The sequence below is a fragment of the Ovis aries genome, chromosome 2, assembly GCF_016772045.2.
Source record: "Ovis aries strain OAR_USU_Benz2616 breed Rambouillet chromosome 2, ARS-UI_Ramb_v3.0, whole genome shotgun sequence".
Taxonomy (NCBI): domain Eukaryota; kingdom Metazoa; phylum Chordata; class Mammalia; order Artiodactyla; family Bovidae; genus Ovis; species Ovis aries.
In genome coordinates, this window is record NC_056055.1 from 131,411,859 (window position 1) to 131,426,402 (window position 14,544).

The following is a 14,544-nucleotide window of genomic DNA, read 5'->3' on the forward strand; positions in this document are numbered from 1 at the left end:
TCAGCAGTGTTCTGAGCTCCAAAACAAAAAGGCCAGTGAAGGGGATTTGCTTGCAATTCTTAAACTAGCTTTTATGACTTGTCCTTTCTTATGTTCGTGTACTGTCATACGGTCACACCAGGCACTGAATGATTCAGACGCTAACATATTTTTCCCTTGTCTTAGGCAACGGCTCTCATTGTTTATCTTCTTTTCTTCTGGTAGCACCTCCTGTTTTCACCCAGAAGCCTTCTCCAATAGGAGCCCTTAAAGGTTCTGATGTTGTCTTCCAATGTGAAATTTCGGGAACTCCCCCATTTGAAGTGGTGTGGGTTAAAGATCGAAAGCAAGTTCGAAGCAGCAAGAAGTTTAAAATCACCTCAAAAAATTTTGATGCAAGTCTTCATATCCTTAACCTGGAAGCCGCCGATGTAGGAGAATATCACTGCAAAGCTACTAACGAGGTGGGAAGTGACACATGTGTTTGCACTGTCAAGTTCAAAGGTTTGTATCCATGGGCCCAAAAACATATGCCTCTTGCTTTCATCCTTTCTTGCTTGACCAGTAATGTATTTGGCTGTGATTCTCATCTTTCTTCTCTAACCTCAAATTTCTTTCATTAGAACCCCCACGATTTGTGAAAAAGCTCAGTGACACCTCAACCCTTGTTGGGCATGCTGTTGAGCTGCAGGCTGTAGTAGAAGGCTTCCAGCCCATTTCTGTCATCTGGTTGAAAGATAAAGGTGAAGTCATCAGAGAGAGTGAAAACACTAGGATTTCATTTGTTGATAATGTTGCAACCCTCCAACTTGGGAGCCCAGAGGCATCTAACTCTGGAAAATATGTGTGTCAAATCAAAAATGATGCCGGAATGAGAGAGTGCTCAGCAATCTTGACTGTCCTAGGTTAGTAACAGAGTGCAGACTGAGGGGGAAAATGTCCATTTGATTGACCTATGACATCGCCTGCAAATATTATTCTTACCCAGTAATATACTGAGTATACTCTTGGTTTGAAAGATGACTTTGTGTTCAATGCAAAATACTTCTTCTTTTAGAACCAGCCAGAATCATTGAGAAACCAGAACCCATGACTGTCACTACTGGAAATCCTTTCGCATTAGAATGTGTAGTGACTGGAACACCAGAACTTTCCACCAAGTGGTTCAAAGATGGGAGAGAAATAGCTGCAGACAGCAAACATCACATCACATTCGTCAACAAAGTGGCTTCCCTTAAAATCCCTTGTGCAGAAATGAGTGACAAGGGGTTATACAGCTTTGAAGTGAAGAACAGTGTTGGTAAAAGTAACTGCACTGTTTCTGTCCACGTTTCTGGTGAGTAGTATGAGGTTTTCGTGAATATATCATTTTCCCTGGGGCAAAAAAATAAAGCTTCTCTTTCAATGGGAAACTCCGCTCCTCCATCCACATAGATCGGGTTGTGGCTCCTTCCTTCATCCGCAAGCTGAAGGACATCAACGCCATCATCGGAGCTTCAGTGGTTTTGGAGTGCAGAGTCTCCGGCTCCGCCCCCATCTCCGTGGGCTGGTTTCAGGATGGCAATGAGATCGTCAGTGGGCCTAAATGCCAGTCCAGCTTTTCGGAAAACGTTTGCACTTTGAATCTGAGCTTCTTGGAGCCCTCTGACACAGGCACATACACGTGTGTGGCCGCCAACGTGGCTGGGTCAGATGAATGCTCGGCGGTCCTGACTATCCAAGGTCAGTGTTCAGGGTCCAGACCGCTGCTTCTCCAGCACCCCCACCACGTGGCTTAGTGCCTGCCTTGTGGGGGATTTCTGTATTTTGTCTTTGTGCGTAGTCTTAGTTCCTTTTTCTTCAGGTAGCGAAAAGCACTGCTTACTTGGATTCCTTTTTTCTCTCGATCTTTCCCCTCCTCTGGGGTCTCTAGAACCACCTTCTTTTGAACAAACCCCTGACTCTGTGGAAGTGCTCCCTGGAACGAGCCTCACATTCACCAGTGTCATCAGAGGCACCCCGCCTTTCAAGGTCAAATGGTTTAAAGGCAGCAGGGAGCTGGTGTCCGGGGAGTCGTGCAGCATCTCTCTGGAAGACTTTGTCACGGAACTGGAGTTATTTGAGGTGGAGCCCTTGCAAAGTGGGGATTACTCCTGCCTCGTGACTAACGATGCTGGCAGTGCTTCCTGTACCGCGCATCTTTTTGTGAAAGGTTTGCTCTTTCCTCCTAAAGCACGTATCTTTAACATTTTTTCTGATTCTTTACTTGAAGATGTCAACGCTGCCTCTGTGTTTTCTCCTCATAGAACCGGCCACCTTTGTGAAAAGATTGGCCGATTTCAGTGTCGAGACAGGAAATCCCATCGTTCTTGAGGCCACGTTTACGGGTACACCTCCCATCTCGGTGAGCTGGATGAAGAATGAGTTTGCCCTTACACAGTCTCAGAATTGTAGTATCACCATGACAGAAAAATCTACCATCCTGGAAATCCTCGAGAGCACAATAGAGGATTATGCACAATACAGTTGCCTAATAGAAAATGAGGCCGGTCAAGATATTTGTGATGCTGTGGTGTCTGTCTTAGGTGTGTTGACAGTTACCTCCTCTTATTGCTCTCTTTTTCTTTCTTTCCAAACATCCTCTTTTAGTTAGAGTGACTGATTATCATCCTTTCTACCTCAGAACCGCCTTATTTCATTGAGCCTCTGGAACACGTGGAAGCAGTCATCGGAGAACCTATAACTCTACAGTGTAAAGTGGATGGAACCCCAGAAATCAGAATTTCTTGGTATAAAGAACACACAAAGCTACGATCAGCTCCTGCATATAAAATGCAATTCAAAAATAACGTTGCCTCCTTGGTGATCAACAAAGTGGATCACAGTGACGTGGGAGAATATACCTGCAAGGCAGAAAACATTGTGGGAGCAGTGGCTTCTTCGTCCGTGCTTGTTATCAAAGGTGATGATGGTTTTCTCTACAAGCCTCACTGTGTGTTACAGATCCATTTTCTTAAAAACCTCACAATGTTAATGGGTTGAAATACGCCATGGTCGTTTTCTCTCTTGTAAATAAGGATTGTCTATAACTTCTTTACAGAGCGCAAACTTCCACCTTCCTTTGCAAGAAAACTGAAGGATGTTCAGGAGACTCTTGGCTTCCCAGTTGCATTTGAATGCCGCATCAATGGCTCGGAACCTCTCCAAGTGTCTTGGTACAAGGACGGGGTACTTTTGAAAGATGATGCTAATCTGCAAACATCTTTTGTTCACAATGTAGCAACTCTTCAGATTTTGCAAACTGACCAGAGTCACGTTGGTCAGTACAATTGCTCGGCTTCGAATCCCCTTGGGACTGCCTCATCCAGTGCGAAGCTCATCCTCTTAGGTGAGTAACGCATCACATGACCTCTTCATTATAAAGCAGTTTCACTGCACCCAACCAGCAAGGACTGGTGCAACTTAGTGTCTGCTCCACGTCTGAGAGCATGAAAACTGAAGTCACCGTGTTGCTCTTCATTCTTTCCAGAGCATGAAGTACCTCCTTTCTTTGACCTCAAGCCTGTGTCAGTAGACCTGGCTCTTGGAGAAAGTGGTTCTTTCAAATGTCATGTAACTGGAACTGCACCAATCAAAATCACTTGGGCTAAAGATAACCGAGAGATTCGTCCTGGAGGCAACTACAAGATGACTTTGGTTGAAAATACTGCCACTCTGACGGTTCTCAAAATAGGCAAAGGCGATGCTGGGCAGTACACCTGCTATGCAAGCAATGTCGCCGGAAAAGACTCTTGTTCTGCTCATCTGGGTGTGCAAGGTACTTGTTGGAGCGAAGTAGTGAGGGCTCATTTCAACTTCTGACACGATAGGAGGAAGTGTGTACTTGAAAGATGTGTTTAGGACTAGGGTTTGGGAATTGGAAGTGATTCAGCAAATCTAGGGTCTTCTAAATGGGAGCAAGTTTTTAATTAAAAAATTATATATATATATATTTAAAAAACTGGTCAATCATGGACTGAGGGCCCATGTACAATGGCTGAAAATAGAGACTAGAGAGAGAACAGGAACTTTTCACAGAATTGTAAGATAATCCAAGTTTGAAAGAAACTATCTTTGGACAATAAAAGGAAGTTGTCTCGAATGATATATTTTTCCACAGTAGTTTGTAAATTAATGGTTTTGTTCCTCACCTCAAACTGTAAAGCCCTTCAAGAAGAGTCAGATTGTGTCAAATTCTTCTCTTCTGTTAGCCTCACTTAAATAATAGTGGAAGTCAGGGGACTGGAGAGTACATTAATATCTTACATCATGGAAGGCAACCATGTCTCAATGTAGCAAAAACAATTCCTGTCTGCTGTGGTCAGAAATTAACTCAGTGAGCTGCTGGTCTAACTCATGAGAGCATTTTTAAAGACTTTTTGTGGTGATAGTTTATAAATAACTTGAAATTTAAATAGAGTCATATTCAGCAGCCCATGTGCCCTGTGACATATTGCTAATTATTTTATCTCCCTAAACTTGAATTTGCTGATTCAGTTAATGAAGAAAGTATTGCTCTCCCCACTTCAAAGGGCTTTCATAGAGGTTGAAGAAATATCTATTAAAGTCCTATAGGAGAAAATAGCACTTTAAAATATTAAGATATCTGAGCCAGTTTTGCTACTCTGACTCTTCCTGGCACATAACTGATATCTCTGCACCCATAGGAAATGACAGACCTGTACTGATTCACATACAAGAAAGTAATCAGATGCTCTTAATCCCTGTAAACCATAGAATGCTTTCACCAACAGATACACACTCTGCCTCTGATCTTGCACAAAGAAGTGATTCTTTTGCTGGTAGGAGGATTGCACAAGGATTAATGTCTCTTCTTCCTTCCTTTTGCAATAATATTTGATGTGGGTCCTTACAAAAGTAAACGCATTTTACTTGAGGATTTAGATTTCACCTACCTATTCTTTCTTGAACTGTAGCAAGTAAATATGTTTTCCAGCGCTAAAGACCTCTCTGTTTGAGTTTTCCCTTCATCCTGAATTATACGTGTCTTTCCCATCTCTTCCCTTGTGTTTTCTTTCTTGCTTCCATAGAACCGCCCAGGTTCATTAAGAAGCTAGAACCTTCAAGAATCGTGAAACAAGATGAATCTACAAGATACGAATGTAAAATAGGAGGGTCTCCAGAAATCAAAGTTTTATGGTACAAGGGGGAGACTGAAATTCAAGAGAGCAGTAAATTCCGAATGTCGTTCGTGGACTCAGTGGCAGTGTTGGAAATGCACGGGCTTAGTGTGGAAGACAGTGGAGATTACACCTGTGAGGCCTCCAATGCCGCCGGCAGTGCAAGCAGCACCACCTCCTTGAAAGTTAAAGGTCAGCTCTTATCTCTCTGTCTTGTAAATTGGGATATAATTGCTTTACAATGTCGTGTTTGTTTCTGCTGCACAACAGTGTGAATCAGCTATAAGTATACAAATATCCCCTCCTTCTTGAGCCCCATTCCCCATCCCACCCCTCTAGGTCATCCCAGAGCACCTAGTTGAGTTCCCTGTGCTATACAGCAGCTTCCCACTAGCTGTCTGGGACAAACTGGGAGAGTAGCACTTACCCATCTTTTATGTCTTGCACATCCTAGCTGTCCTCTCAATTCCCTGTTGGACTCTCCATTGAGGTTCTAAAAGTTTTAAAGGATATAATAGAAAATTAGATGTGATACTCTCTCTCTATGTTGGAATAGACAACTGATTTTTACTTGTAAATACATACTTAGAGAATACAGCCTAATTTCCCTTTCTTTCTAACTTGATTTTCTTCCAACTTTAGAACCACCCATTTTCCGCAAAAAGCCTCATCCCATTGAAACACTGAAAGGAGCTGATGTTCACCTTGAATGTGAGCTTCAGGGCACTCCCCCATTCCAAGTTTCATGGCATAAAGACAAGAGAGAACTTAGAAGTGGCAAGAAGTACAAGATCATGTCTGAGAACTTCCTGACGAGTATTCACATTCTGAGCGTCGATGCTGCGGACATTGGGGAGTATCAGTGTAAAGCCACGAATGATGTGGGGAGTGACACCTGTGTTGGTTCCATCACTCTGAAAGGTTAGAGTCACTTCAGCCTCTTGTGCTTACTGGTATTTTCCTTCTAACTTTAATACTCTGTTGACCTCTCAGCTCTTGCTCCATGCTTTTCCTCTAGTGTGCCTTCTACTTTCCCCCTTTCTCACTTCCTAAATCTTTTTATGTTCAGTGTGCATTTCAAATCCTACTAAGTACCCTTTTAAACAGTTTTCCCAATAGATTTTGATTGGATTAGAAAGCTAGACAGACAAAGGTCTTCAACTCCTTCTGCTTAACACAAACCCTAGGAGGGTTCCCTGGTGGTCTAGTGGTTAGGACACGACACTTTCACTTGGTGGCCCAGGATTCAGTCCCTGGTCAGGAGATTGAGATCCCACAAGCCTTATGGCAAGGCCAGAAAAGTACAAAATTCTGATGCATTCTTGCTCCCACTCACCAGAAATGCCTCTTTAAGAAATGGAAAGAGTGCGTGATCACTAGTTTGATTCCTGGCATTGATGGCTTTGAGGGAAATACTCTTAGCCCCACACCTTTTAAATCTTTTTTTTTTTTTTGCCCCCTTTTCATCAGCACCACCAAGATTTGTGACAAAGCCCAGTGATGTTTCTACCATCGTTGGTGAAGAAGTTCAGCTTCAGGCTACTCTTGAAGGCGCTGAGCCCATTTCCGTGGTGTGGTTCAAAGACAAGGGGGAGATCGTCAGAGAAAGTGACAACATATGGATCTCTTATTCAGAAAACACTGCAACCCTACAGTTTTCAAGAGCAGAAACAGCCAACGCTGGGAAATACACCTGTCAGATCAAAAACGATGCCGGAATGCAAGAGTGTTTTGCCACGGTGTCCATCCTCGGTTAGTGCAGAGAGAATGTCATCATGAATACACTTACCAGTACCTGTGTCTTCTTTAGTTTTTCCATGGGATTTTAACACTTGAATGCAACTTATATCTCATTCCAGAGCCTGCAGCAATTGTGGAAAAGCCGGGATCCATAAAAGTGGCCACAGGAGACACGTGCACTTTGGAGTGCTCGGTCACCGGCACCCCCGAGCTCACGACCAGGTGGTTTAAGGATGGAAAAGAGCTGACAAGCGACAACAAATACAAAATCAGCTTCTTCAACAAAGTGTCTGGCCTTAAGATCATTAATGCGGCCCCCAGTGACAGTGGGGTGTACAGTTTTGAGGTGCAGAATCCTGTGGGCAAAGACAGCTGCACGGCCTCAGTGCAAGTTTCAGGTTGGTTGGTTGGGTTTTTGTTTCAGTGTTATTGTAGTATAGTTCCTGCTTTACATATATGTGTATGAGAAGCTCCATATTCTACTGTGTGACATGAGTCTCACATTCTGTGACAGCAAAATTAGAGGTAATCTGCCTATTCTGTTGTTGTTCAGTTGCTGAGCCATGTCTGACTCTTTGCAGCCCCATGGATTGTAGCATGCCCGGCTTCCCTGTCATTCACTATCTCCTGCATGCCAGGCTTCCCTGTCATTCACTATCTCCCAGAGCTTCCTCAAACTCATGTCAATTGAATCAACGATGCCATCCAGCCATCTCATTATAGAGATAGGAGAAAAGCAAGCCCCAAAGTTCTGTTCCTGTCTCTTGGAGGAATTACCACGATTCAGGGTGGTAGGAATAAAACTTAATTCCTGAGTAAGGAATAAGGATACTATGGTTTTCTACTGTCAGTTATGGTGGAATAATTCTCCACATAATGATACACAGCAAAGAGAGACCAAAATTCCTAAGTCAACTAGTACATCTTGCCCATTGATTCTCAAGGCTTTCCATTGTGTGAAGCCTCAGGCAGTTCTTTGATACCCCCAGAAAAGAGCCAGATGGATCTAGGAATATTCCATCAAAAAGACAATAATTCTCTCTTCAAATCATTTTATAACTGAGGTCCCTTGTTTGTTTGATTTTTATCACATTCAGACCGAACTGTTCCTCCTTCATTCACAAGAAGATTGAAAGAGACAAATGGTCTGTCTGGTTCCTCGGTGGTAATGGAGTGTAAAGTCTATGGATCACCTCCAATCTCTGTCTCCTGGTTCCATGAAGGAAACGAGATTAGCATTGGAAGGAAATACCAGACCACCCTGACGGATAACACATGTGCTTTAACTGTGAACATGCTGGAAGAATCAGATGCTGGCAACTACACGTGTATAGCTACTAATGTGGCCGGTTCTGATGAGTGCAGTGCTCCTTTGACTGTGAGAGGTCAGTCAAAAATACAGTAAAATATAATTATATTTCATTATGCATTAAACATTTTTATAATCAAAATTCAAAATTGTTAACCTTTTTCTGATATGTGCTTTTTTGTTTAGAACCACCATCTTTTGTTCAGAAACCTGACCCCATGGATGTTTTAACTGGAACCAACGTAACCTTCACAAGCATTGTAAAAGGAACACCCCCTTTCAGTGTTAGCTGGTTCAAGGGCAGCACTGAACTAGTACCAGGGGACAGATGTAATGTGTCTTTGGAGGATTCAGTTGCTGAACTGGAGTTGTTTGATGTAGATACATCACAGAGCGGGGAGTATACCTGCATCGTTACTAATGAAGCTGGCAAAGTTTCTTGTACAACGCATCTCTACGTAAAAGGTTTGTTTGACTGCTATTCTGCATTTTTACAGTTAACATAGGTGAAGTACTAGATATCCCCATATCTATGTGTATATGTGTTTGATATCATATTTTCTATTTGTCTGCTATAGCCCCAGCCAGATTTGTAAAGAAGCTCAATGATTACAGCATAGAGAAAGGAAAACCTCTGATCCTAGAGGGTACATTCACTGGAACTCCTCCCATTTCCGTGACATGGAAGAAAAATGGCATAAACGTAACTCCATCTCAGAGGTGTAACATAACCACAACTGAAAAATCTGCGATCCTGGAAATCCCAAGCAGCACAGTGGAGGACGCAGGACAGTACAACTGTTACATTGAGAACACTTCTGGAAAAGACTCCTGTTCAGCACAGATCCTGATACTAGGTTCGTTGTGATTGCACTTTCCCATCTTTGCATACATATAGCCATCATGGCATGCCTCCTTCATGACTGATTCTCTCTCTTGGCTGTAGAACCACCATATTTTGTCAAGCAGTTGGAGCCTGTGAAGGTGACTGTTGGAGATTCTGCCTCTTTACAATGCCAGCTTGGTGGCACCCCTGAAATTGCAGTGTCCTGGTTTAAAGGAGATACAAAATTGAGACCTACGGCTACCTACAAGATGCATTTTAGGAACAACGTTGCTACACTGGTTTTCAACCAGGTTGATAGTAATGACAGCGGAGAATATATCTGCAGAGCTGAAAACAGTGTGGGAGAAGTTTCTTCATCAACTTTCCTGACTGTTCAAGGTGATTGCAATATTTTTAAAGTGAATGAATGTGTTTCTTTTAAAATATCTGGTGAGGGTTTTCTTTTTGGGAAAATCTTTCTAAATGCAAAGTTTTCTGCTTAAGTAGTTCTACCTACAAATTAGCAGAGTACCTTTTTCGATCACCTTTACAGAGAGAAATAAAATGACTAAATCTTCAGTTAGAAGGCTCATGCCATCATTTGCCTCTATAATTGAATCTTTAAGAAAAACAAATAACCACACTTTTAAATCCCTATTCCCTGAGTGTCTCATTCAGATTGCTGGAAGGCAGTCTTAAAAAGGAAGAGAATCTGCTACATGCCAGAAATATACCTTAAACTAATCAGTTTTTCTATTGGCTTACATATTTTTATACCTGCCATGCATCAGTGTCAGTCACTCAGTCGTGTCTGACTCTTTGCAACCCCACGAACTGTAGTCCACCAGGCTCCTCTGTCCCTGGGATTCTCCAGGCAAGAATACTGGAGTGGGTTGCCATTCCCTTCTCCGTACCATGCATGAGCATGCCATCAAATTAAAACTTTTGCTCCAAAAATTTCCCTGCTTTTCCCTGAATCCAAGTTAATTCAAGAGTTGTGAATACCTCCTGATATCCTGATATTTTTCTAGAAATTCCATTATCTAGGTAACAATAATTGCAAGAAGAATATTCAGTAAATTCAAATTGTCCAGAAGTATTCATTACTTTAATTCTCTTCCTACAGAGCAAAAGCTTCCACCATCGTTTTCTCGACAGTTGCGAGACATTCAGGAAACAGTTGGGCTGCCAGTTGTTTTTGAGTGCGCCATCAGTGGATCAGAACCTATCTCAGTGTCTTGGTTTAAAGATGGCAGGCCGGTGAAAGACAGCCCCAACTTACAAGCATCGTTTTTAGATAATGTGGCCACTCTAAACATTTTTCAGACCGACCGGAGTTTTGCAGGCCAGTATTCTTGCACAGCTACAAATCCTATAGGATCGGCTTCTTCCAGTGCCAGACTCATTCTCACAGGTGCGTGAATTCCTAAGCTTCTGTTTTTGTAAGTAAAATTGTTAGAACCAAATTTGAAATTAGAGGAGGACGATCTGCGTGACCGAGGATGGTCAGGTATGGAGCCTGAAACCTTGTCTTTCTGCTGTCCTCCCAGAGGGGAAGAACCCCCCCTTCTTTGACATCCCTCTGGCCCCTGTGGATGCTGTGGTGGGAGAGAGTGCGGACTTTGAGTGCCACGTGACTGGGACACAGCCGATAAAGGTCGCCTGGGCTAAAGACAACAGAGAGATCCGAAGTGGTGGAAACTACCAGATTAGTTATGTGGAAAACAGTGCCCACCTGACCATCCTAAAAGTGGACAAAGGAGACTCTGGACAGTACACCTGCTATGCTGTCAATGAAGTGGGGAGGGACTCCTCTACAGCTCAGCTCAATATAAAAGGTATCTTTGCATATCATAGCCTAAGTGTGCAGTTTTGTTAGAACAGATAATATTTAGGATTTCTTTTTCATTTAGGGCATTTTTAAACCACTGACATCAAAAAAAAAAAAGATGTTTCAGAAGAAATAAGTTTCTCTAGAGAAAAAAATAATCTTTTAAAATCTGCATTTCTCTAAAGTTTCTCTCCCTCTCATTTTACTTTTTACAAATATCTGGTTCTGTAACTGGCCATAAGTTATTGTTATCATCCATCCCATAAATCAGAGAACAGTTTAAAATAAACTTATTAAAACTGAAACATACAAAATTGTTAATCTGCTATATTCTGATATAAAGTAAATTTTTTTAATTTAAAAATAAATACAATAAACTTGTGGAGGGAGGCAAAATATTTAGGAACATTACACTAATATGCTGTATTTAGTTGGTCAGCATTGATTTTGAACTTAAAATATGGCTTCTCTCTCTTGAAAAGCCTCCTATTAATAACCTACTTCTGGATTCTACTTCATATGTCCTTGAACTTTCTTACAGAGCGGCTGATCCCACCAAGTTTCACGAAAAAACTCTCAGAGACAGTAGAAGAAACAGAAGGGAATTCTTTCAAACTTGAGGGCCGTGTTGCTGGTTCCCAACCCATCTCTGTTGCTTGGTACAAAAATAACATAGAGATCCATCCAACGTCTAACTGTGAAATCACATTCAAGAACAACACACTTCTGCTGCAAATCAAGAGGGCAGGCATGGACGATGCCGGTTTGTACACGTGCAAAGTGTCGAATGATGCAGGCTCTGCTCTGTGTACATCTTCGATCATCATCAAAGGTGAGTCTCCTTGACTGCCCCAGCATGATGCGTGTTTCCTTACTGCCCATTAGACAGCCATGTGTGTTTCTTCTGACATCTCAACCTACTTCTGGATTCCAGATATGTATTATTTAATTGGCTTGCTACAATCTCACTTATGTTTACTAAGATATATATATATATATATATGTATTATTTGTAATTTAATTACATGGCCCAGCAAAGTAGGTGTCATATTATAGACTATATATCTTAGCTTGTAAATCACATCCCAAAATGTTGTCAGTAGTTAGAAGTCTAAGGCTACTCTGAAATTCATGCATAAGTGACACACAAATTTTTATGAAGCACACTTGTTTTTAAATTTTGAAAAATTTTCATCATTGAATACTGTATTAGCTTTGCTTATTATGAAGTCTATCACATTCTGAAGCATTCTCTTTCCTAAGGATATTTCTAAAGCATTATGTCTGACATATATTGCCCAAAGCTTTTATCCTGTAAGTGAATATTAATCTCATGCAAAAGGATGAAATTTAAGAGAAAAAATGGGTAGAAAGATGTATATCATTACAAATATACAGTCATAGCTTGAGGCAAAGAAATAGACTGTATTGTTTAAGGAGATTGTTTCAATCTGATCTTCTAACTGTAATGGCTTCATCCAGATGATTATGAGGCAGTTCATCAAAATCACTTTGCAATCTAACTTCATTGAACAGCTGGGAGTTAATTACCAACTCTGACCATCTAGCTGGCCATTTCAGGGTGCCCAGACAATAGGCTAATGTCATCAATAGATTAATATTACTAATAAGGTAATATCATTGAATTAACTTGTAATTCAGATTTTATCATTCACTTAATAGGACTTAAAGGCATTTAAACACATTTAGTAAGATGAAGAATATGTGCTTAGTGGTGGCTTTTATTCATGATTTACATTCATGATGGTTTTGCCACTGAGTAGATAGATAAATACTTTCTATAGAATTCTGAGGCTTTTTAATACATAGAATTTTAAAGAGTAAGGCATCAGAAGTTTTCATCTGTGCGATCATAAATGTTGCCTTATTCTTCTTAAATGTAGGTCTCAGAACCGTTCAGTAAAATCATTACATAGCACTGAGCTGTACAAAGCCTTCCTATCATGTTACTGATGTCGTCTTCATTGGTTTTCACTTGAGCACTGAGCTTCAACTCCTCACTCCTTTGGGCAAAGATTGGGTTTTTAAATGCTACTGTAGCTACATATAATAACTAAATCTGAACATCAAGGAAAATCACATATTAATATGTGGGTTCATGGATTACTCAAGTGTTGGCATTCTTTCCCAAAAGATGGCAAGCATTACATATCATGAGCAGAATTCTCCAACAGGCTCTTAGATTTTAGGGTTCAGTGAAAATACAGCGGCACGCAAGTTTGAGAGAATCAGTAGCAGACTATGTGACACTGAAGTTTATAGTAACTGCCGGTGCGGTGTTCGTAGTGCTTAATCAGGACACAGTCACTTGGGTAATTCATGGGCAGCATGGCATCTGTTCTTTGCTTGTTTTTAAACCTTTTTCTGTTTTTAAAATCCAACACGTGTAACCAGTGTTTTCAGAAATAAAGGCATGTGATTCAATTCTATAGCAATCAGTGCTACCTGTTAGAGGCAAAACATTCTTTTCTGGAATTTAATACTGTTTTGTTTTTATGTTTCTCATGAAAATACCTTTTTTAATTCTAGAACCTAAGAAGCCACCTGTGTTTGATCAGCACCTTATCCCAGTAACAGCAAGTGAAGGAGAATTTGTACAACTCAGCTGCCATGTCTGGGGATCAGAACCCATCAGGATCCAGTGGTTGAAGGCTGGCAGAGAAATAAAGCCCTCGGACAGATGCAGCTTCAGCTTTGCTAATGGGACTGCGGTGCTGGAACTGAAGGATGTGACTAAAGCAGATGCAGGAGATTACATGTGCAAAGCTTCCAATGTGGCTGGAAGTGACACTTCCAAATCAAAAGTGACCATTAAAGGTACAGATTTCTTGACACTACTGTTCAGAGTAACTGCTTATGTTTGCCGATTACAATTCAAGAATGAAATTAGATTTTTAGAAACATCAGTTATTGCTCATTTGCATTTATAGCCTCTTCCCTGTAGTTGAAATACTAGATCATGTCATGACAGTAATTTCCATATGAATTTTCTGAAAGTACCCAAGCTCACCATCACATTTCTTGACACTTTTTTCCACCATATCCAAAAACATAACTAAATGGAGTTCCAGAAATGATCCTGTTTAATAATGTGACATAAGGTAGCCTGACTTGTTGTTGTTATTTTTAAGTCATTAAGTCACGTCCAACTCTTTGCAACTCCATGGACTGCTGCACACCAGGCTGCTTTGTCTTCCACTGTCTCCCAGAGTTTGTTCAAATTCATGTCAAGTTGCAATGCTAACTAATAATGTCAGATAGCCTGATATTATATCCCTAAAGGAAATCTATGTAATGAAACCAAGTCTAGAGGTATAAAACTTGATGCTGTTGATGTGATTGTAGTTCAGTCTGCTTGCCGTAGCTGTAACTGGTTATGAATGTCTGTGAAATTGCATTATCTTCTGCAGTCCACTCATATAGAGTTCGTAATATTTGTGACATTACCAAACTCTTAAAGTCTGCTTTTCAAAGAAAATTATTTATTGCAATTTTAAGGTAATGGTGATAACAAAACATGTACATGTGTTTTTTTTAGACAAACCAGCTGCCGTCCCAGCGGCTAAGAAAGCAGCAGTAGATGGAAAACTCTTCTTCGTATCAGAACCTCAGAGTATCAGAGTTGTAGAAAGTAAGTACTTCGTGAAAAGTACATCTTCATCTATCTTGTACATTTTAC

At 41.0% G+C, this 14,544-nt stretch overlaps 1 protein-coding gene across 1 annotated transcript in view; it reads left to right on the forward strand.

The window, feature by feature from the left end:
- Positions 1 to 14,544, forward strand: part of TTN (titin) — a 277,391-nt gene that overhangs the window by 88,371 nt on the left and 174,476 nt on the right. Inside the window, exons 78-99 of the mRNA XM_060409682.1 lie at positions 205 to 483; positions 603 to 884; positions 1,037 to 1,315; positions 1,414 to 1,701; positions 1,892 to 2,170; positions 2,265 to 2,543; positions 2,642 to 2,920; positions 3,059 to 3,346; positions 3,488 to 3,775; positions 5,049 to 5,330; positions 5,781 to 6,059; positions 6,609 to 6,890; positions 6,998 to 7,276; positions 7,976 to 8,263; positions 8,374 to 8,652; positions 8,766 to 9,044; positions 9,134 to 9,412; positions 10,140 to 10,427; positions 10,564 to 10,851; positions 11,386 to 11,676; positions 13,395 to 13,682; positions 14,404 to 14,496. Coding sequence (XP_060265665.1) covers positions 205 to 483; positions 603 to 884; positions 1,037 to 1,315; positions 1,414 to 1,701; positions 1,892 to 2,170; positions 2,265 to 2,543; positions 2,642 to 2,920; positions 3,059 to 3,346; positions 3,488 to 3,775; positions 5,049 to 5,330; positions 5,781 to 6,059; positions 6,609 to 6,890; positions 6,998 to 7,276; positions 7,976 to 8,263; positions 8,374 to 8,652; positions 8,766 to 9,044; positions 9,134 to 9,412; positions 10,140 to 10,427; positions 10,564 to 10,851; positions 11,386 to 11,676; positions 13,395 to 13,682; positions 14,404 to 14,496 — 6,036 coding nt within the window. The remainder of the gene's footprint in view (positions 1 to 204; positions 484 to 602; positions 885 to 1,036; positions 1,316 to 1,413; positions 1,702 to 1,891; positions 2,171 to 2,264; positions 2,544 to 2,641; positions 2,921 to 3,058; positions 3,347 to 3,487; positions 3,776 to 5,048; positions 5,331 to 5,780; positions 6,060 to 6,608; positions 6,891 to 6,997; positions 7,277 to 7,975; positions 8,264 to 8,373; positions 8,653 to 8,765; positions 9,045 to 9,133; positions 9,413 to 10,139; positions 10,428 to 10,563; positions 10,852 to 11,385; positions 11,677 to 13,394; positions 13,683 to 14,403; positions 14,497 to 14,544) is intronic.